This window comes from Bos grunniens, chromosome 13 (assembly GCF_055505025.1).
Source record: "Bos grunniens cultivar Pamir isolate PY7600 chromosome 13, Bosgru_T2T1.0, whole genome shotgun sequence".
In the NCBI taxonomy this organism is placed as follows: Eukaryota; Metazoa; Chordata; class Mammalia; order Artiodactyla; family Bovidae; genus Bos; species Bos grunniens.
In genome coordinates, this window is record NC_141177.1 from 6,533,619 (window position 1) to 6,556,164 (window position 22,546).

Here is a 22,546-nt window from a genome sequence, read left to right on the forward strand (position 1 = left end):
GCTGGGTATCTCTCAGGGTCTGGAGTTGTCCTTTCGTCCTAGGCCCCGCACATCTCTGAGCATCTGCCTTCCTGCTGTGAGCTGTTCCCCACAGGCTCTGTCCTTGTCTTGCAGAAGGACAAGTTCTGTGTGTACGAGGAGTACTGCAGCAACCACGAGAAGGCCCTGCGGCTGCTTGTGGAGCTGAACAAGATCCCCGCCGTGCGCGCTTTCCTTCTGGTAAGTCAGTCGCAGCCCCAGCGCCCCCGTCCTCTCTGCCTCAGCCCTGCAGGTCCACACAGACCCGCGCCGCCTGACCCCTCCTCGGCCAGGGCGGTCTGGGTGCAGGAGGGACCTTCTCTGTGAAGGCCTAATGGTGACTCACTTTTGCCTTTGTGGGTCTTACGGCCTCTGTCGCAACAACTCTACCCTGCTACTATAGTGTGAGAGCAGCCATAAGTCATATGAAGAAATGAGCTGTGTTCCAACCAAACTTTATTTATCAAGAGAGATATGGGGGACTGGGTTGGCCGTAGGGCCCAGTTGACCAATTGCTGGTCTAAAGTAATGATCCTGATAAAACTGATAACAATAGTAGTAGTAATTATATTATTGTGTGTGTGTGTTAGTTGCTAAGTCATGTCCAACTCTTCATGACCCTATGGACTGTAGCCTGCCTGTCTCCTCTGTCCATGGGATTCCACCGGCGAGAATACTTCAGTGGGCTGCCATTTCCTTCTTCAGGGGATCTTCCCCACCCAGGGGTCGAACCCAGGTCTCCTGCATTGCAGGCAGATTCTTTACCATCTGAGCTATCAGGAAAGCCCCAATTGGATTATTAGGATTATTCATTGTAAGTGGAAGAAAATCTCGTTAAAATTGGCTTACGGAAAAAAAATGACTAGTTCACTCCTCTGGAAGTTTAAGACCTAAGAGGGCTGCAGGTACAGCAGAGTGTGGGTGTTGCAGTGACACCCCCAGCAGTGTCTCTGGGTTCTGCTTTTCTCACCTTGGCTCCATTGCCAGGCAGGCTCTCCTCATGAGGTGGCAACGCGGCCTCCAGCAGCTCCGTGCCAGTACCTCTCATAGCCGAGCAACTCCAGGATGAAGAGGGCTCAGTCGTGTCCAACTCTTTGCAACCCCATGGACTGTAGCCCGCCAGAGCGGATCCTCTGTCCATGGGGATTCTCCAAGCAAGAATACTGGAGTGGGTTGCCACCAGGGAAGCCCAGGAATACTGGAGTGGGTAGCCTAGCCCTTCTTCAGGGGATCTTCCCAACCCAGGAATTGAACCGGGGTCTCCTGCATTGACGGTGGACTCTTTACCAACTGAGCTATCAGGGAAACCCAAAAGAGGGCTCCTCTTCTAATAGTACCTGCAAAAATCCTGGGTCTGTTGGACCCAGGTCTCATTGGCTCAGCTTGGCTCCAGACCAAATCCCTGAAGCAACTGCTGTAGACAGGGATGGGCTGGTGCTCAGATTGGTCGCATTTGGACCTGGAGAGTAGGAACAACTCCACTCACACTGCAGGCCCTAAGGATGGGGTGCATCCCTAAAGGACAGTTGCCTTCCACTATAGACAGCAATGATGGTCTTCCCAATAATTGGACAATTCACTTGTGTATAAAACAAGTTCTCATGTATCTCCTTGGAGCTTTGTGAAAAGTGAAAGTGTTAGTTGCTTAGTTGTATCAGATTCTTTGTGACCCCATGGACTGTAGCCTGTCAGACTCCTGGTCTGTGGAATTCTCCAGGCAAGACTACTGGAGTGGGTAGCCATTCCCTTCTTCAGGGGATCTTCCTGACCCGGGGATAGAACCCAGGTCTCCTGTGTTGCAGGTGGATTCTTTACCATCTGAATCACCAGGGAAGCCCCCTTGGAACTTTACCAGCCACTATCTGTTGTGTATGAGTTGAGAGATACATTTGCTTGCCTTGCAGACATCCTAAATCGTGCTTTAAACAAGGTAGTGGTGGTGGTTTAGTCTCTCAGTCGTGTCCGACTCTTGCCACCCCATGGACTGTAGCCCACCAGGATTCTCTGTACATGGGATTCTCCAGGCAAGAATACTAGAGTGGGTTGCCATTTCCTTCTCCAGGGGATCTTCCCAACCCAGGAACTGAACCCAGGTCTCCTCCATTGCAGGCAGATTCTTTACCAACTGAGCTACAAGGGAAGCTCCTTTAAACAAGGTAGACATTGTATTTCCCTCCTGTGTTAACAGTGTGGAAATAGACAATTAAAGGGGCCCCAGTGTCATGGGTCAGTGTCCCAGTGTATGCCCACATCATTGATATGGTCTAAGATGACATCACACCACTTCCACACTCCAGGTAGTAAGATGCAGGACGGATGGGAAGAAGGGCTGGCCCCTCCCCTCCTATGGGCACCATAGGAAGCTGCACACAGCTCTTCTCACATCCCATTGGCCAGAACTTAGTCACATGGCCACACCTAGCTGCAAGGGAGGCTGGGAAATCTAAGTTTTGTTCTGGGCAGCCCTGTGCCTAGCTGAAAGTTGCTTTGCTATGGAAGAAGAATTCATTCAGAGACACTGCCTAGACTTTGCTGCAAGTCTTTTTGATGACTCCAAAATATTAAGTGACTTTCTGAGAGTACACACTTGAAAAGTGATTGTGCTTGTCATGGGTTCGGCTCTTTATTTTTTGACTCTGAATTCCCTGCTCATTCAGTCACAGGCCACCCCAGCCCCCACCAAGCCCCCATACTATTTTATTGCCTGAAAGCACACACGAGATTCAGCACACAAGAGTAGAACAGTCAGCTGAGCTGGCATAAAGCGTCTTAACCACGTGCCCAGAGAGCTGAACTATGTAATACAATTCTTAATTGCACTTTGCCCTAGTCCACAGTCTCCAACAATGTATTTCCAGGCTTTGAGTCATGACGTCTGTTTCCTTCACTAGTGAGTTGGTGTTGCTTGGCCCAGTTCCAGTGAGCATCTGAGGCAGGACAGATTGGTCAACTGATTTCTGCTTTTGTCCCAAGCATCTTAAGCGTTCAGGACCGATGATGCTTTTTGTTGCTGGTATCTGCATCTTTCCATTTCTACTTCTCCACTCATATTCAGAAGCGACTGGGCACAAAGCAAAGTCAAGCCAGGTCGTTTAAGATCACACATGTGGCTATGTTTCTGTGATTGGCCCAAAACTCAGTAGTGGTCCAGTTGCCTGGGCTCTGGACTCCCCAAGTCCCACCTTCTGGGCTTAGCTCTGTCTTGAGAAGCAGGAAGATGCCAGGAAGTTGTTTGCAGGGGGTTGGGACAAAAGGGCCTCCCTTCTTTTCCCCTTCCTGTCTCTCCTGCAGTCTTCCTGGTGGCTGGGCTGCCCTTTTCCTAGCACAGCTGGCCGGGCCGGGTTGGGTAGGGGGAGGAGGTGTAGGGCGCCAGGACACACGCCATCTGTTTCCCTCCTTGCTGGCATCTCCCAGCTTCTGGCCACCTGCAGAAGAGCCGTCTCGAGCCTATTATGGGATGTTCAGGCACTGGGAGCAGACACCATCTGCTTTCCATTCATGATGTGCTATGCACTAGTGGAGAGATGGGGCGGGGAGTTTATCTTTCTGTGCCTCAGTTTCTTGTCTGTAAAATGGGGATAATGGATTCACTTATTCATTCACCAGTTTCATTTTGAGTTGCCTGACATGTGGTCGGGATCATTCTAAGTCCTGGGGATACAACAGTAAACCAAGGCAAGAAGAGTCCCTGCCTCATGGAATGGGCATCCTCATAGGGGAGATTTCCATGGTATGTCATGTGGCATTAAATCCTCTGCAGGGAATAAAGTAAGTTAAGGACGACAGGATGTTTTTGGGTGGCGGCTGCTATTTTAGATGGTTCTTTGGATAAACAGCATCTTAGGTGACATTTAAGCAGAGACCTGGATAGAGTTCAGAGTGAAGGACAAGTGGTATCTTGAGGGAAAGTATTCTCAATCTGAGGCAGGACAGATTGGTCAACTGATTCCCGCTTTTGTCCCAAGCATCTTAAGCGTTCAGGACCGATGATGCTTTTTGTTGCTGGTATCTGCATCTTTCTGTTTCCACTTCTCCACTGCAATGGTCAAGGTCCTGAGGCCCTTGTGTGTTTGAGGAATAGCGAGAAGGGCACGGTTGGCTGCACTGGAGAGTTTGAGAGGAAAAGGAGAAGGAAGCGGGGGTAGGAGAAAGATTGAAAGAGACCAGATAATGAAGGAACATCTAGACAATGGGACGAATCTGAGATTTTTAGAAAGCTTTTTTTATTGCCATGTAGCATACGTGCAGTGAATGTACTCACAGCATAACGAATTCTCCCATATGTGTGCTCCCGTGGAGCCACCCCCGAGATCAAGATTTAGAACCCTTCCGTCACTCCAGAAAGCGCCCTCCTCTATCCGCTTTCCCAGTCATGCCCCTTTGTGCAGCCAGAGGTAACCTCTGTGCCAGGCTCTCTCAAGAAAGGTTAGTTTTGCCTGTTCTAGAATGTTCCATGAATGGAGTCACAAGGAGGCTTTTGTGTCTGCCTTCTTTCGCTCCGCAGAACGTCTGTGACATTCGTCCAGGTTGGAGCATGTGGCAGTACTTTCAATAGGATATTCAATTTTAGTCTGAGTGGGATGCAAACCATGGGATGGCTTTGAGCAGAGGAATGACGTGCACTCATCTGCATTTTGAACAGCTCTCCTTGGCCCTGTGATGGTGGAGCTAGGAGGAGACCAGGCTGGGGGCTTGCGTGGGTTTCCCAGGGCTGCTGTTACAATGATCACAAGCTGGGTGGCTTAAAAAACAAAATGATTCTCTCACACTTCTGCAGCCCGAAGTCTCAAATCACGGTGTCAGCAGGGCTCTGCTCCCTTCGAAGGCCCCCGGGAAGGACCTCGCCTTTGCTCTTCTAGCTTCTGGTGGCCTCACATGTTTCTGCCTTGTGAACCAGACCTTCAGTCTCTGGCTCCCTCTTCACTTGGCTGCTGTCTCTGTGTCCTGTCCTCTTCTTTTAAGGGCACGGAGCTAGTTGATTTCAGGCCCACCCTAATCCAGAATGAGAATGACCTCATCTTTATTTAACTAATTATATCTGTGAAGACCTTATTTCAAAAGAAGTTCACATTTTGAGATTCCAGGTGGGCAGGGCACTTGGGGGGACATGATTCAACCCCCTTCGAGGGCCGCTGCAACATCCAGGCAAGAGATGACAGTGGGGAAGATGGAGTGGTAGTGGTTTGAGGGCTCCGTCACCCAGTCATATCCGACTTTGTGACCCTATGGACTGTAGCCTGCCAGGCTCCTCTGTCTGTGGAATATTCCAGGCAAGAATACTGGAGTGGGTTGCCATTTCCGTCTCCAGGGAATCCTCCCTACCCAGGGATTGAACCCACATCTCCTGCGTCTCCAGCATTGGCAGGCAGATTCTTCACTACTAAGCCACCTGGGAAGCCCATATTATACATTAATACACTATATATCACCAAGATATATAAGTAATATTGGCCATCAGGAAGTTTTAACGCTCTTTAAAAAAAACTTTGAGTTTGAGAGGTAGTTGGATTCGTGTAGAGTCTGATTGTCCAGCTGACAGCATTTGCTGTGTGCTTGGCATTGGTGTATTAATGAACAAGAGGAATCAAAGATGACTCCTGGGTTTGGAGCCCAAACAGCTGGAAGAGTGGAGATATGATTTCCTGAAATGGTGAAGGCTGGGTAGGAGCCAGGATGAGAGGTAAAGAGAAAAGAATTTCCTTTTGGGTGTATATGAGGTTTTACGATGCCTGTTAGATTTCCAGGTGGGAATTTGGGCCAGAATCAGAGATTTGAGTCTGGGGTGTAGGGAACCGAGGGGCCAGGCTGGAGATAGAAAGCTGAGTGTTTCTTCATAAAGGATGGTTAAAGAGGTGAGAGTGATGGGTCTGGATGAGGTAAGGTGGGGATAAGCGTGGGTGGAAGGGAGGACCCAGGACCACACCAGGCATGGCTGCCATTAGAAGGCTGGGAGGCGGGTGAGGATGACACGTTACCTGGGTCAGTTCTGTGGATTAGGATGGTTTAAAGAGAGGATTCTCAAAAGTTCTTCCCATACTGCCCGGGGCATAATCTTATTAGAATAGTGAATAGCTCTGTGTGTGCTTGCTGTTTTTTTAATTTTTATGAAAATAAAGTGAAACAATAATCTAGGATGTTTGGGGTGAAGAGGAGGTGGTGGCTGTGACAGTCCTGTGAAAACTTCTTGATCCTGAACAAAGAGCCAGGCCTTTCTCCCGCCAAGCCCTGGGGGCGTCTGGAAAGCAGCCCCCACTCCCAGTCTCCCTCTCTCTGCCCAGAGCTGACATCATCAGGGCAGCCTGTGGGGAGCGCTGGCTCGGAGGACAAAGGCCCGAGTGTGAACGGTGTGGGGCCTGGCATATCCCAGCTGCTGCAGCCCCGATCCCCTGTCTGTGCCAGGCGTAGATGTGGGGCTGGGAGCCATGCGGCTCCTGCCAGAGCCGGGCCCCAGGGTCCCTGCGACTCTGCTTCTCCAAGGAGAGTGTCTGCAAAGGTCCCCGAGAGGCAGCGGACACAGGTCTGAGACTTGGGCCAGTGCTTCCGGCTCTTGAGTGCCAGTTTGGCCATCTGGAACGGGGATCTGGTTCATTCTAGGGCTGTGAGCATAAACTTTACTTGTGGGTGAAGCTAAGGTGCAGAACCTTAAGCATGGTAAGCGCACGGTAAACGTTCTCTAGTCTTATTCGCCCTTGACTGTAAGCAGGGAATTTGTCTGCTTTCTTGAGCAGTTCCCCAGTGCTTGAACCGTGTCCAGCGAATAGTAAGCACGCATTGTGTATTTGTAGAATGAATGAATGCTTGATAGGATGGGAGTCCCTTTTCCCAGGAGTCCAGTTCCATTTCCAGGCTGCTAGCACGCTGTTGAGGAGGAAGGCTGAGGCCCCTTCATTGCTGGATGTGCTGGCAGTTTGTTCATTCACTCATTTGTTCATTCATTCATTCACTGGGCCATGGTGAGCCCCAGCGACTGGACTAGGAACTGTGACTTGGCCAGGGACAGCCCCTCATTAAGGACGGTGAGGGGTGTGGTGAGAGACCGTAGCAGACATGTGACTTGGTGCGTTTCTTTCCCATGTGTGGCTTTCTGCTTTCGTACCCGTAGATTCTCTGTAAAGAATGTCTGGTTTTGTTTTGTGTGTCATTCGAAGCTTTATATAAATGAGTTCACACCATACATACTCTTTTGTTTCCTTTTTTTGCTGAAGAGCGTGTTTTTGAGGTTCATCCATATTGCTATAGAGAGTTTAGTTCTCCTATTTCCACGAGTGCGTAGTGTACCATTGTAGAAAGCTGCAGACATTTTTCAGGTTGCTTTCCACTGTTTGCCATTACAAACAAGGCAGTTGTGAGTGTCCATGTTCCTGTGTCGTGGTGCGTGTGTGTGAGTTTCTGTAGATCAGGGGTTGGCGGACTTTTCTGTAAAAGGCCAGAGAGTAAATATTTTGGGTTTAGCAATTATAAGGTCTCTGTTACAGTTACTCAGCTCTGCCATTATAGCTCGGATGCAGTCATGGACAGTATGCAAACAAATGAGTATGGCTATGTTCCAATAAAAAATGTAATTGCCAAAACAGGATTTGGCCCCTGGGCTGTCATTTGTCAACTTCTGATCTAGGGTTTGTGCTGGACTGTAGACCTTACAAATTTCTTCCTGTTCTCGGTGTTCTTAAGTTGCTTCCAAAGTGTTGCATATAGCTCCGTTTTGCAAGTGGTTCCCACGATTATTTGAGGGTGACCAGACTCCTTGGCTGTCCTTGGCGAGTTCTGACGAAGGTCTCCTGTCCCTTTGCAGAGCTGCATGCTTCTCGGAGGCCGGAAGACCACAGACATCCCTCTGGAGGGCTACCTGTTGTCTCCTATTCAGAGGATCTGCAAATACCCCCTCCTCCTCAAGGTGAGTTGTTCCCCCTATTCCTTCTGCTGATTTAAAAAAAAAAAAATTCTACTGGAGTATAGTTGCTTTACAATGTAGTGTCTTTCCCTGATTTTGAACCGACAGAAAATTCAGCTCTGTCTGGCTTAAGCAAAAAATAAAGCTTGCTGGTTTAGGTAGCTGAGAAGCCTCGGGACAGCGTTGGTTTGGGGCCAGGCTGCATCCAAGCCAGGGCCCTGCCACTTTCTTTCTGGTTCAGTTCCGCTTCCCACCTTTCAGCTTTCTTTTCAGCATGGTAACAAGTGGCTGTATTTGCTGCAGCCTTGCACCCAAATCAAGTTCAAAGACAATGGGGAAGAGAGAGCCTCATTTCCAGCAGTTCTGACAAAAGTCTTGAGAGTCGTTCAGGGTTTAGCCATCTGTGGCCAGGAGAATGCGACATTAGGAATGCCTTGGGCCAGAGTCATGGTCCTTGCATTTGAACCAATTACAATTTTTGTTTGCTTGTGCTATTTATCCACCTCTCATTTGCCTGGACTTGCACACCTGGACTTGGGACCCCTGACCCAATCATGATGAGCTCTGATTGGCTGAGATATGGTCCAATGACAGTGAGCAGGGCAGTGTCATGTTCTGATTGGCTGAGACCACAGTCAGGTGCTCCACCCCTGAACCATTCACCCTGAGCAAGTGAGCTCTGATTGGCACAGACCTGTGTCGTGTGCTCCAACCAATCCCTGGATCGCACAGGCCGGAAGTCCAGTGATGGAGAGAGAGGGAGCCCCTCCCCAAAGTCTGGGTTCTTTGTGGATGAGGGGTTGGGGCAGGGAGATGCTGGGTGGGCGAACCAGAGCCATCCACGCATCGTCTGTCTCCTTCCTTGCCCACCACATTTGACTGAGTCTTGGTCAGGCAGGCCAGGGGAAGGGGTGCTGCTTGCGTGGAGGCCTGAGAAGCCTTGATTATCAGCTTCGGAGTTGGCTTCTGGGCAGATCCCTGGCTGGGTGCATGGCTCTGCCACCATCCAAAGCTTTCAGCCCAGGGTTTTCAGCCCTTAGACATGGTGGCTGTTGGCCTGGGCCTGCCCTGGCTCCATCCCGAAGGCATTGCGTCTGACAGCTGTTCTCTGGGGCCCCTGCTGGTGGATTAAGTTGGCTGGTGGTGCCTCATTCACGCACCTGCTCTCTGAGGCCACACGCATCTTTGCTCCATGAGCTGAAAGGGAGAGGGGAGGGGGGAACGTCCTGAGGTGGCCAAAAAATTTGTTCAGGTTTTTCCATGATATATAATGGAAAAATCCAAATGAATTTTTGGCCAGCCCGATACTAGGGTATTCTTGAACATACCTTTCTGCTGGAGGCAATGGGTGACCCTTGAGCCTCTCAGTTGGACCAGACCCTTTCGAGGGCTGTCCACTCTGCTTGTGCACACAGACCTTTAACGTGTATAGCTGTGGGTGGTGGGACCCAGCTCTCCCTGTGCTTCCTCTTGCCTGCTGCTGTTTGCCTGACCCAGGGATCTGAAAGAATCGTCTACAGTTGTTGCAGCTGCTTTGATCCCCAAACAGATGTTGGGAATGCCATAGGAGGCTCACCTCTTCACCTTGGTGCTGAAGAAGCTCCAGGTGGAACTTGTAAACTGGTAACCTGTAGACTGCAGTGGACTGGCAGATGGGCTTCGTTTGATGGCTTTGGTGTGTTTCCCAAACTTGAATCAGTTGCCGTGTCCAAGAGTTAGCGTTCTGCAGTGGTTTAGGGCAGGGCCTGGCAAAACTGTGGCCTGTGAGCCAAAATCCAGCTCATGGGCTGTTTTTGTACAATCCGCGGGCTAAGAATGGTGTTTGCATTTTTTTTAAAGGTTGTTAAAAAAGCCCCCAAGACAAACAAAGAAGAATTTGTGACAGAGACCGGATGTGGCCAGCAAAGCCTTAAATATTTACAATCTGGCCCTTTATAGAGAAAATTTGCTGACCCCTGGATGAGAGCCAGGAACTTCAGTCTCAGGCTGTCTGGGTTTGAATCCTGGCTCTGCCGTTTACTGGCTGCGTAACCTTGGGGCTTCCCCGTGCCTCAGTTTGCCATCTGTAGCAGCGTTTGTATTAATAGTGTACGGGTAGGGTTGATATCTTGATCAAACATTTATTTACTTAATTCTTAACTCAGTGAGGTAGGCACTGGGATCAGCCTCATTTTTGAGATGAGGCCCAGAGGCAGAGAAAGGAAGTGGCCCGTTTAAGGCCACACATTAGATAAGCAGCAGGGGCCAGGGTTGGAACCCGGGCAGTCCAAGTCTAGAGTTCTGCCCCCTAACTGTCAGGCTACAGGCCTATAGAGAAGCACTTTGGAGAGTCTAAACTGCCCAAGTGCTGGTGTGTCGGGAGTGCTGACCTTCTCAGTTCCTTAGGCGGGGTCTGGGGAAGGTTGGTAGCCTTGTGTTTTGTGGCTCAGTGGCTGGTCTGCCCCTTCTTTCCTGGATTTCAAATCCTATGAATTTCAAATGGATTTCTAATATGACCCATTAGAAGCATCACCAGCTATGGCCCCAGTCCCCAGCCAAGGTTCCCTAGGTATTAATGTTTTGGTTTCTGGATCTTGGGAAAGTCTAGGATCCCAGTGGCCACTTGGAGAGGCAGTGTCCGTCTTTTAACAAGCTGGGGTGGGGGGGCGTTGCTGGACCTGTGTCTCCCCATGACCTCTAAGCTCGTGATGTGAAGTCCAGGTGTGTCTGGGATCTGCTTAGCCCCAGGGGCTGCAGTCTGGCGGAGATGCTGGGCTCTGGTTTCCCTGAGCAGAAAGAGAGACAGAACCCAATGGCAACTGATGCAGGATTAACTGCCCACAGGAAACAGTGAGGAAGCAGGGCTGTGGGTTTCCCTCTAGACCAAATGGCTGTTTACACTCCCTGTTTCCTCCATCTCCAGCTGTGTTTATCTGGGGCTCAGAGAACACTGGGGGCCAGCCAGCAGGGCCCGAGATTCCTGTGGGGCCATGCCATGCTCCTCGCCCGGCACAATTGCTCAGAGTGTCCTGGCCTTTGGCACCCGCAGCTGGAATGTTTGCATCAGAAAACAGCTGGGATGGATGGGAACTCTTCGAACCCCTCCTGAGTTCCTCCGTCCTGTCACATTTTCCAGCAGATTTCCAAAGATGACCCCACGAGCGTGGGGCAGCTGAGCCCCAACCCTCTGTCCTGCCCCTGCCCCCTCCGACTCTGACGCCCTCGCAGCTGTCCCTGTGGCCTTCTGTCTGAGCCCCCTTGTTTGAGCTGGACTTTGAATTGAGGAGGCGAACAGGGTTGAGGAGCCTGGGTGGGAAGGGGGAAGAAGCAAGAATGAAAGCCTCTTTTGGGAACTGCCCCAAAAAGCTGAACTTGAATGTTGCCTAAGAATAGCCGGAACATTCTATTTCAGCCTGCAGCCCAGGCCCGGGATAGACTGTTGGCATTTTCAGGCTTTGTTGAGTTTTCCATCAACATCTCCAGGAAAATGATTCAGGCTTGGGGTGATGCCCCCGGGGCTCAGATGGCAGGTGCCCGAGGGGAGACCCACTGACACTGACCCTTGTAGGTGTCGCTGGATGACGTGTGTGTCTTATGTTGCCCGCTGCGCACCAGCTCTTGTCGCAGCTCAGGACCGCGGTCACAAGCAAGACAGACCCAGGGCCTGCCGCTCGGAGCTCTCCGTCTGGGACTGGACCCACGTCTGCAGTAGAAGCGAGGTTGAGCCCAGCAGGGGCAAAGTGAGGGTGCCCATCTGTGCCAAGGGGACAGCTGCCCCTCCAGTCCCCTCTTCGCTTTGCTTCCTGCCTCTCTGACCCCTCCCTCTCAGTCTCCTTTGCTGCTTCCTCGCCTTCTAGGCCTCCAAGTGTAGGTGGGCCCCTAGCCTCTGTCCACGGGCCTTTCTCCATCTACACCTGTGTCTGCAGTAGCCTCGACCGTTCTGTGCCCCTCCTTCTTAAAGGACATTCAACAGCTGTGCAGCCATCACCAGCACAGTAATTTTAGAACATTTTCATCACTCCCGAGAGAAACTCTGGATCCATGAGCAGCCACTTCCCTTTCCCTTCCGCCCCCCCAGGCCCCCAGCAAGCGCTCATTGACTTTCTGCTCCTGCGATTTTGCCCACTCTGGACATTTCACGTGAGTGCAGTCATATAATGTGTAGTTTCTCTCGTGTCCGGCTCCTTTCACTTAGCAGAGTGTTTCCAAGGCTCATCCATGTCGTCGTGTCCATCACATCTTTATTCCTTTTTATGACAGAATGATATTCCCTTGTGTGGGGATACCGTGTTCTGTGTATCCGTTCATCAGTTGATGGGCGCTTGCATTGTGTCCACTTTCTGGCTTTTGTGAATAATGCTGCTGTGCACATCCACTAGAAGTTTTGAGGTGGACATTCCCACGGCTTTAGACCCTGTCTCTGTCCGATGACTTCCAGCCTGCACCTCTCGCCTAAACTGTGGGCTTGTTTGTTTTGCCACTGGCTTCTCCACCGTAATGTCTCACAGGCATCTTCTGCCTAGCACAGCTAAAACCAAAGGCTGGACTCTCCCCTTCCTCCAGACCTGTCTCCCTTCCTACCTGCCCCCTTGTCCTCACCTCCGTAAGTGGTCTGATCAGACATCTTGGGCCCAAACAGGGAGCCATCTTTGGGGACCACTGCTGCAGGGCTGTCGGGCCAGGGATGCTGCTCAGAGTCTCTGCTCAACGTAGAGCCTTGGGGTCCTGCACCGACTCTGGTGTCTTCTGCACCTCCCACGCCTGCCAGTGGGTGACGGAGCTGTCACCAACACACAGCCTGAGGACCTCGCCATTCGGTTGTCACCTCTGTTTGCTTGGCTGTCAGGGGTGGGGTGGCCCTGGGGATGGTCCGTGGTCTATCTTTAAGGCGGTGTTGGCATCAGTTCTTGGTGCTGGGGGATGACCCGGGAGGGGTGTGTTTCTCAGAGCGTGGGCCGTGTACCACTTGCAGCTTGCCAAAGTGTTTTAGGTGGCACAGGAGAAAACTTTCTGTTGGGGGGGCGGTGGGGGAGGGGAGAAGACAACACCAAACACAGTGAATCACACGGTGAAGACGGAACTTTCTTAGCAAATCCCTCCTGTCTTCCCTTACCTCCAGGAAGCCACAGTTGGTGCTGCAGTGTCCCTGGGTTTTGGAGCTGTTCATTCATTTTAGTTCGGTCAGTTTAGTCACTCAGTTGTGTCTGACTCTTTGTGACCCCATGGACTGCAGCACGCCAGGCTTCCCTGTCCATCACCAACTCCAGGAGTTTACTCAAACTCATGTCCATTGAGTCGGTGATGCCATCCAACCATCTCATCCTCTGTCATCCCCTTCTCCTCCTGCCTTCCAATCTTTCCCAACATCAGGGTCTTTTCCAGTGAGTCAACTCTTCGCATCAGGTGGCCAAAGTATTGGAGTTTCAGCTTCAGCACCAGTCCTTCCAATGAACATTCAGGACTGATTTCCTTTAGGATGGACTGGTTGGATCTCCTTGCAGTCCACAGAGACTCTCAAGAGTCTTCTCCAACACCACAGTTCAAAAGTATCAATTCTTCAGTGCTCAGCTTTCTTTATAGTCCAACTCTCACGTCCATACATGATGTGATGTTCATTCATTTACCAATCATTTATGTATATGTGTGTTTAGATGGAATGATTGCAGTGGCGATTAGTAAGGTCCAGGAGTGTTAGAGGGAGAAAGTGACATTTGTGCAAAGACCTCAAGGAGGTGAGGGAGGGGGCGATACAGGCCCCTGGGGGAAGAGTCTTTCAGAGAGAGGAGCCAGTGCAAAGGCCCTGAGGCAGGAGTGCATCTGAGGAACAGCTAGGAGGCCTGTGTGAGCAGAGGGGAGGACTTGAGGGGGAGAGTTGGGGAGTGAGGTTAGCGAGGTGATGGGCCCGGGTTACGCGGGGCCTTGTGGGGTCTTGTCTGCTCTGAGTGAGGTGGGCAGCATGGGAAGGTTTTGAGCAGAGGAGAGACAGGATCTTAGTTCTTGTGGGATCCCTCAGGCTGCGTACGGAGAATGGACAATGGGGTGATGAAGGTGGAGGTGGGGGGCCGGTGCGCTGACGTGAGTGGTCCTGGACCAGGGCGGTGGTGGGGGAGATGGGTGCCTTTAATGACAGCCGCCTTGTCACATCATTTGCCCATTTTCTATTGGATAGTTCCCTTTTGTATCGATTTGCCAGAGTTCTCTCTCTCCATTCTGGCTACCTCGGGTATCTCTGTGGAATTCTTCTCTGACCCTGAGGTTATGAAACGAGTTCCTCATCTGCTGGGGTTCTGGCGTTGTCACCAACTTGCCAAGGAGACACAGGAAGTCACAGGTCTCTTACTGTGGCCCCCGTTGCCCCAGCTCCCCGAACCGCAGTGCCCACCCTGCGTCTTGCCTCGTGGGCTGAGCACCGACACCTTGCCCACAGATGCTTCAGCACCTCCGGCCGCACCAGCTCTTTCCGGTGTGCTGCACAACGATAGCCTGGGGCCACTTGACTCCCTCTGGGTGGGACACCTGCTCTTACCCACTCCTTTCAAAGCCAAGCTGATTTTTGATCTTGCTAGGGACCCTCCCAGATCACTCTTCCTGGGAGTGCTGCCCGAGTCCTGCTTTCTGCCACACTCTACATAGTGGTTAAGTGTCTGAGTCTGGGGACTTCCCTGGTGGTTCTGTGGTTAAGAATATGCCTTCTGATGCAGGGGTCATAGGTTCGATCCCTGGTTCAAGAACTAAGATTCCACACACCATAGGGCAACTAAGCCTGGGTGCCTCAACTAGAGAGCCTGCGTGCTGCAAACTACAGAGCCCACACGCTCTGGAGCCCGTGTGCAACGAAGGCTGGATGCAGCCAAAAAGAGATAAATATTTAAAACAAGAAGAGAATTTGAGTTTGGAAATCTAGCTCCACCTCTTCTTAGCTGTGTGACTGAGGGTAAGTTGCTGGACCTCTCTGTGCCCCCATTACCTGATCTGTAAAATGGGCATGGTCCCATCTAAGGGGGTGGTCACTACTGAGGTCAGCCAATTTTTGTTGTCCATTGAAAACGCAGACCCGTGGTGACCGGAACTTCGGCTTTGCTGAGAGAGCCTGGCAATAGCATTTGGCCTGCCGGGGCAGGATGGTGACCTAGGCTCTGATACAGTCCTGCCCTATGCAGCCAGGAGACCAAGGCTCAGAAAGGGGAGGCGACTTGCCCAAGGTCACACAGCATATCCTGGTCAGAGCCAGAATGGGAACTCCCAGACCCGAGCCCTTCCTTGCTGTCTTCTCTGCTCTCTCCCCAAGTGGAAGGAAGGAGTTTAAAAGACCCACGTGCATTCTTTCTTTTCTCCCATTAATTCCTCATCCCAGGGGCTACAGTTTACGAACATGCAGCAGGGGCTGGAACTGTTAACATCGGGAACGCTTGGCGTGAAATATATTTCATCCAGTTGCCGCACATGGAGTTTTTGTTGTTTTGTGCCAGACAGCTTTTTTGGTTCTGGGTTTTTTGGACTTCCACATGTTTCTTTGTTTCTTGTTTTCTTTTTCTTGCAAGGGGTGGTGGGTCTTGTCACTGCCCCTTCATTTCAGTCCTGCTGTTGCCCTGGATAGGGCATGTAAGGACCCAGAACTGAAATACAGGAAAAGTCTTAATAATAGAGATCAGAGCTTGGCTTGCTGAGCTTTCGATGTGGGTGCCTCAGGTGGAGGTCTGTGGACAGAGCCCCAGTCGGGTGCAAGATCAGCCCTTCCTGGAGCCGGCTGAAGTGTCCACAGAAAGTGGGGGTGCTCCATGGGATCCAGCCCCCATTGGTGACCATCCCACCCTCCAGGCTGCTGTTTTCTCTTTGTAGAGGGGACAGCGTGCCTTTCACCTCTTGTGTCTCCTCTGGAGCCTCCATCAAGCCCACATCACAGTGAGTGGTGGATATTGCCCCTTCTTCCAGTGACAGATCCAGCTGTTTTCACACCGTGATTTTATGGATCTGTCTTCTCATGGCTGTATCCAGGGGCTCCAGTGATGGTCAGGCTTTTCCCGTCTCCTGGCTCGGTTTTCCTGTGTCCGCCTTGTTCCTGGGAGGTTCCCTTCTCGTGGTGGCCGCACTGGCCTCCAGCAGCCTCAGACCTGCATCTGATTAGCGTGGCCACGGGGGAGAAGAGAGTGTGTCTTTCCCTCCTGTGTCGTGTAAAGTCCCAGACTCAGGGCTTGTTGGGTCGGCTCGGGTCCCCCAGGGATGAAACTCGCGGCCTCAGCAGTGAAAGTGCAGAGTCCTAACCACCGGGGAATCCCCTGCTTTCCCATGCTGTGCTTGAGCTGGGAGCTGCGGCTGGGAGATGGAAGGTTCTTGAACATGCCCTGGGAGCGGGCCTGGAGCGGTCTCTCTTGGACTCCATGATGAGGGAGAGGACGGGAAAACAGGGGCCCGTCTCCTCCCTGCCTCCTCCTCGCCCCTTTCTTCCTCCACCTCCGGGCCCTGTGTTCTGAATCTTGAGCAGGCTGAGCCAGAAAGGAGGAGTTGGCTGCAGTCACGTTTCCTTGATGCCCCGGTTTGGCCTGGAGTTGGAGGCCCCGTGCCCACACCTCTGGGGACACGACGTGGCCACCCTGAGTGGACACCAGCAGGCGTCCTTTTGGTAAATGTGACGGGAGGGGAGGGGGTGACGGGGCCCCTGGCGGAAGCGGCAACTCCTCTGCTCTGACATCCTCTCTTCCAGGAAGCCCTCACCTCAGGCCCCGCTTCTGAAACCACACGGGGCTGGCTGGACGGATGCTGGGGAGAGGTCACCCGGCCTGGGCCTGGAGGGGCTTCCGCCGCTGCTTTGCTGGGTGCCCGTGGCACACCCCCTCCCTTCTCTGCCCTCAGTTTTTCTAAGGAGTCCCCAGGGCCTGACGCTGCTCAGATGTTGCATGTTTGTTCTGAGAGCCTGCTTTGGGAGTGTTCATTCCCGCTTGGTCCTGTTTCTGGAGGGGCCTGTGGATGGGCTGGCTGCCCACCAGGTCCTGCCTTCTGGCTCTGTGACCTTGCGCGAGAGGCCTCGCCCCTCTGTCCCTCAGTCTCTTTCTCTGTGGCCTGAAGATAAACATGATTTTGTCTCGTGGGCTTGTCTGGTGGCTCAGACAGTAGAGTCTGCCTTCGATGCAGGAGATCTGGCTTCCATCCCTGGGTTGGGAAGATCCTCTGAGGAAGAGAATGGCAACCCACTCCAGTATTCTTGTCTGGAGAATTCCATGGACAGAGGAGACTGGCAGGCTACCGTCCATGGGGTCGCAAAAGAGTCGGACACGACTGAGTGACTAACACACCTCATTGGGATGATTTGAGGATGAAATGACTTAAGAAATTGAAGTTTAGAACAGTTTTTGGCATACTCAGTAAATACTCAAATGCTAGCTATTATGATTACTACTATGACTACAACTTTCACTGTTATTATTACTACATAGGAATAATAATAAATGTAAGAGCTATTATGAGTATGGAAATAACCATGATAAATATCATATCCTTACCGACCACCAACACCTTTACATTCATCAATCCGTTTGATCCTGGCCACAGCCTTCGGATCTGATTGTGATCCCATTTTATAGATATGCACACTCAGCCCACTTGAACCCTCTGAGGTCTTACAGATGCAGAGGGCTTCTTCTTGGTCATGTAGTTCTCCCAAGATGCTTGTGTGTGTGTGTGCATGTGCTAAGTCCCTTCAGTCATGTCTGACTCTGTGCATGGACCGTAGCTTGCCAGGTTCCTCTGTCCATGGGATTCTCCAGGCAAGACTACTGGAGTACGTTACCATGCCCTCCTCCAGGGGATCTTCCCAACCCAGGGATCGAACCTGTGTCTCTTACATCTCCTGCATTGGCAGGCGGGTTCTTTACCACTAACGCCGCCTAGGAGACCCTCTCCGCGCACCCTCCCTGCCCCAAAGATGCTTAACAAGCAGCTTTTGGGTTCCTTCCAGAAAAACTCTTCTCTGGGCCAAGCAAGCCCTGTATGTTCATGAAGCTGTTCCACCTTGGATGTGGATGTCAGGGTTTTCAACACCGTAGTCTGTCTATTTTGAACTTGACTCTGTTGTAGCTTACTAAGACAGTGTGTTAAGTTCTGAATTGGGAGGGAACCTTCTCACCTCCCTCCTTTTGCACGTAAGACCTTTGTTAGTGCAGCTCAAGCTTCCATTAATTTTGAAGATACCCATACTTTATGCTTTTCTGGGATTGACTGGGACATCTTTGGGATTCCGGATCCTTGCAGTCTCTCTGGGATTATGAAGCAGTAGGGACTCTTTCAAATACAAGGGATAGAAAAACTAGCTCAAGCAGGTTTAATTAAAAAAAAAAAAAATGGACTCCACACTTTCACTGCCAGGGCTAGGTTTGATCTCTGGTCTGGGAACTGAGATCCTGCAAGCTGCATGATGGGGCCAAAAAAAAAAAAAAGGGGCTCACGTAACTGAAACATATATGGATACATGATTTGAGGTATGGCTAGGTCCAGTTGTCATTAGGCAATTGCAAAACTCTTTCCCAAAGCTGCTGCACCATTTTATAGTTCTTCTTGCAATGTATGAGGATTCTAATTTCTCTCTATCCTCACAAACACTAGTTATTGTCTTTTCGATTATAGCCATTCTAGGGGCTGTGAAGTGTTATCTCACTGTGGTTTTGTTTTGGATTTCTGGTAATGACTAATGATACTGAGCATCTTTTCATGAGTTTATTGGCCATTGGTGTATTGTCTTTGAGAAATGTCTCTTCAAACCATTTGCTTTTTAAAAAAAAAATTGAGTTATTTGTCTTTTTATTAATTTGTAAGAGTTTTTTGTATATAATGAAAACAAGTCCCTTGTTAGATATATATTAATAATTTACACATTCTGTAGATTGTTTTTTCTCTTTCTTTATAGTCTTTGAAGCACAATATTTTTAACTTTGCTCAAGTCCAGTTAATCTAATTTCTTTTAGTTGCCTATGCGTCTGGTGTCATATCTAATAATGCATTGCCTACCCCAAGGTCACAAAGATTTATACCTATGTTTTCTTCTAATAGTTTTATAGTTTCAGCTCACTCTTTTAGATCTGTGATCCACTTTGAGTTAATTTTTGTGTACAGTGTGAGAAGGAGTCCAAGTTTATTTTTTTTTGTATGTGGATAAAGTTTTCCCAGTAGCATTTGTTGAAAAGACTGTTCTTTCCCCATTTAATTGTCTTCGCACTTTGTTAAACATTTACTGGCCATAAGTGTAAGGGTTTATTTCCGGGCTCTCATTTCTTTCCCATTGATCTTATAGCTGTCTGTATGCCAGCGCAGTCCCACTTCTTACAGTTTGGAGGTAGAGTGCAAGTAAAGGGCAAAGCAAGTGCAAAGGCCCGGGGGCAGGAACAGGCCGTGAGTTTGTAGCTGGGGAGAGTGGAGCCCACACTCCCTTGTGAGCAAAGAAAACAAAACTAACACTTTTCCTTCAATTTTGGTCCAGCGAGCAGCCTGGTCGGAAGGCCCTGCTGAGTTTCAGTTCTCTACCCAGCACTGATCTCAGGCGGGACAGACAGACAGAAAAGGGAACTAACCTTTCTCTCATTTTCACTAGCTACTGGCTGTTGGCAGCCCCTCAGGGAACCCATCAGAGGAGGATCCCTGGGTTTCCTGGTTCATGTCTTGAGCATCTCTCGCCTGGACCAGTGGCCATTAGCCAGTCTTCTGGCTTTTATGTTCATTTTATGTTCTTGCCAGTGCATCTTCCACTTGGCAGTCAGAGGGATTCTGTAAAGGCTAAATAAAAGGGATGTTGTTAGGCCTCAGCTAGTACCCGCCCCCCTCCACCCATTGCTTCTCTGAGGCTCTTGGGATGAACCTGAAGAGTACCCCCCGACCGCCCCTGATCTGGGTTTAGCTCCTGCCTCCAACCTCGTCACACGTCGTCTTCTTTCTCACTCTGCTGTGGCCTCCCTGGCGTCCTTGCTGTTTCTTGCTGCCTCAGGGCCTTTGCCTGTGCTCCTCTCTTGCCTGGAGTGTCATTCCCACATGTTCTTGCATGGCCCATGCCCTCATTTCGTCCAGGTCTCCATCTGGAGGCCCAGCTCCTCGAGACAGGCCATTGCACGTCCCTCACTCTGTCCTCATTTCTCACCTATCACTTATCCATCATATAACTTATATATTTATTAGGGAGGAAAGTACTCCTATTTAACTCTCAGAAAGGTTATAGAACAGTATAGCGGTTCAGAGCACTGACCCCAGAGCCAGATTGGTTAGGCCCCAGTCTGCTTTGTGACCTCAGGCAGATGACTTGACCTCTCTGGGCTTCAGTCCTTACGTGTGTCAAATGAGGGTAAAAACAGGAACCATCTCATGGGGCTGATGTGAGGGTTCCGGGAGCCTGACAAGAACATACACCCTCCGCGAGTGTTAGCTCTTGTTATTACTGTCAGTGGTTAACGCTCAACTTGTGGACTGTTCTCCCTTTGACCGTGAGCTCCCGGAGGGCTGTCTTGGGCTCAGTCTGTCTCTGTTGAGTTTGGGAACCAATGGAAATACGTCCTCTGTGTAGGGTTGGCCAAAAAGTTTGTTCGGGTTTTCCTGCACACTATTAAAACCCGAACAAACATTTTGGCCAACCCAATGCAGAGCGCTCGATACTCAGTGACCGGCCTGCCTCTGCCTCACTTCCTCCTTGAAGCCTTTCCGGCCCACACTGTCCTTCCCCTTCTCTGATTTATCATGAGCCCTTTCACCACTTGGGGCTATTGTCTGGGCCCCTCCCTCCCCTCCTCCTCCCCTCCTCCTCCCCTCCCTGTCTTCCCTGGAGCAGCTTTCCCAGCTCACTTGCCTCCAGAGAGAGGGCTCCATCTCCCCCTTTTGCTTCCCCGCTGGCCCGTCCCTGGTCCAAGGCAGGCACTCAGAAAACCCCCAGGGTCTGAGGTTACAGAATGTCTGGACTTCGGCACCGTTAGGATCTGCTACTGTTTGGGCAGGGAAGAGATAAACGTGGCTAGAGGAGGGTTGTGTTTGGAGCTGGTGCTCCGCAGGGTACGCACCCAACACCCGGCCGGCCCATTGCTGCTCGCGGGCTCAGCTCACATGTCCTGTCCTGTGGCGGCAGGCCTGATCCCGGCCAGTGGAGACACAGTGCTCACCGAGGCTGTCCTTTCCCAGCCGGGTGGCTTTTCCCGCAGTGTCTGATTTACCCCTCACCATGCGCTTTCCTGGAGAAGGCAATGGCACCCCACTCCAGCACTCTTGCCTGGAAAATCCCATGGATGGAGGAGCCTGGTGGGCTGCAGTCCATGGGGTCGCGAAGAGTCGGACACGACTGAGTGACTTCCCTTTCACTTTTCACTTTCCTTCATTGGAGAAGGAAATGGCAACCCACTCCAGTGTTCTTGCCTGGAGAATCCCAGGGATGGTGGAGCCTGGTGGGCTGCCGTCTATGGGGTCGCACAGAGTCGGACACGACTGAAGCGACTTAGCAGCAGCATGGGCTTCCCTGGTGGCTCAGCTGGTAAAGAATCCACCTGCAATGCGGGAGACCTGGGTTCAAGCCCTGGGTCGGGAAGATTCCCTGGAGAAGGGATAGGGTACCCACTCCAGTATTCTTGGGCTGCCCCCGTGTCTCAGCTGGTAAAGAATCCACCTGCAATGAGGAGACCTGGGTTCAATCCCTGCTGCTAAGTCTGCTGCTAAGTTACTATACAGTCCATGGGTTCACGAAGAATCAGACATGACTGAGCGACTTCACTCACTCACTCACTCATGATAGACTCAATGGACATGAGTTTGAGCAAACTCCAGGAAATGGTGAAGGACAGGGAGCCTGGCGTGCTGCAGTCCATGGGGTTGCGAAGAGTCGGGTACGACTGAGCAACTGAACAACAAAGCAAATGACTGTGAGCAGAAGCAGACGGCCAGGTTCAGATCAGGTTCCTCCTCTTACTTCTCAGAGGCCTTGGTGCGTCCGCTGAGCCTCTGTCTCCTCGTCTGTTAAATGGGATGATAACAGAACCTACCTCCCAGGCACAGGGCCGAGGCTCAGTAGGCACTGGCTGCTGCCTGCAGTCCTTGTCACCGTCTTCCTCCTCGTCGCTGGTTTTCTTTTCTCTTTTTTTAAAATTTATTTATTTAGCTGTGTCGGGCCTTTGTCATGGCACGTGGTATCTTCGATCTGTGTTGCGGCAGATGAGGTCTTTAGTTGCAGCTTGCGAACTCTTAGCTGAGGCATGTGGGATCTAGTTCCCTGACCAGGACCCAAAGCTGGGCCCCCAGCACTGGGAGCACGGAGTCTTAACCCCTGGACCGCAGGGGAGTGGCATCACAGGTTTTCAGATGATAAACCTGCAGCTCAGGGTGGAGGGCATCTGGGCTAAGGTCGCCCAGCAGCCCAGGGGTGGAAACAGCCCTGGAGCCCACGTGTGGCTGTGCTGGGAACCAGCTGGCCGGAGCGTCGTATCTGTGATTTTTGAGAGAGTAGAGAGATGGAGAGATAGCGAAACATTCGGGCACGCTGAGGCCAGCTGATGAGAGAAAGTCATCTGTGCCAGTTGGTTAGGCGGTGCGGCCTGAAAATCTCCTCTGGTATCTCGAGGCCTGGCTAGTCTCTGCGTCTCAGTTCCTTATCACACGTCCTATGGGGCTGAAACCCTTGGATTAAGGCCCACCTGTCCTCCGAAATGT

At 51.2% G+C, this 22,546-nt stretch overlaps 1 protein-coding gene across 2 annotated transcripts in view; it reads left to right on the top strand.

The window, feature by feature from the left end:
- PREX1 (phosphatidylinositol-3,4,5-trisphosphate dependent Rac exchange factor 1) overlaps positions 1–22,546 on the top strand; it is a 181,278-nt gene that overhangs the window by 88,141 nt on the left and 70,591 nt on the right. For both annotated transcript variants that reach the window (XM_086330807.1, XM_086330806.1), the window contains exons 4-5: positions 115–219; positions 7,811–7,912. In XM_086330807.1, the coding sequence (XP_086186933.1) occupies positions 115–219; positions 7,811–7,912 (207 nt within the window). The remainder of the gene's footprint in view (positions 1–114; positions 220–7,810; positions 7,913–22,546) is intronic.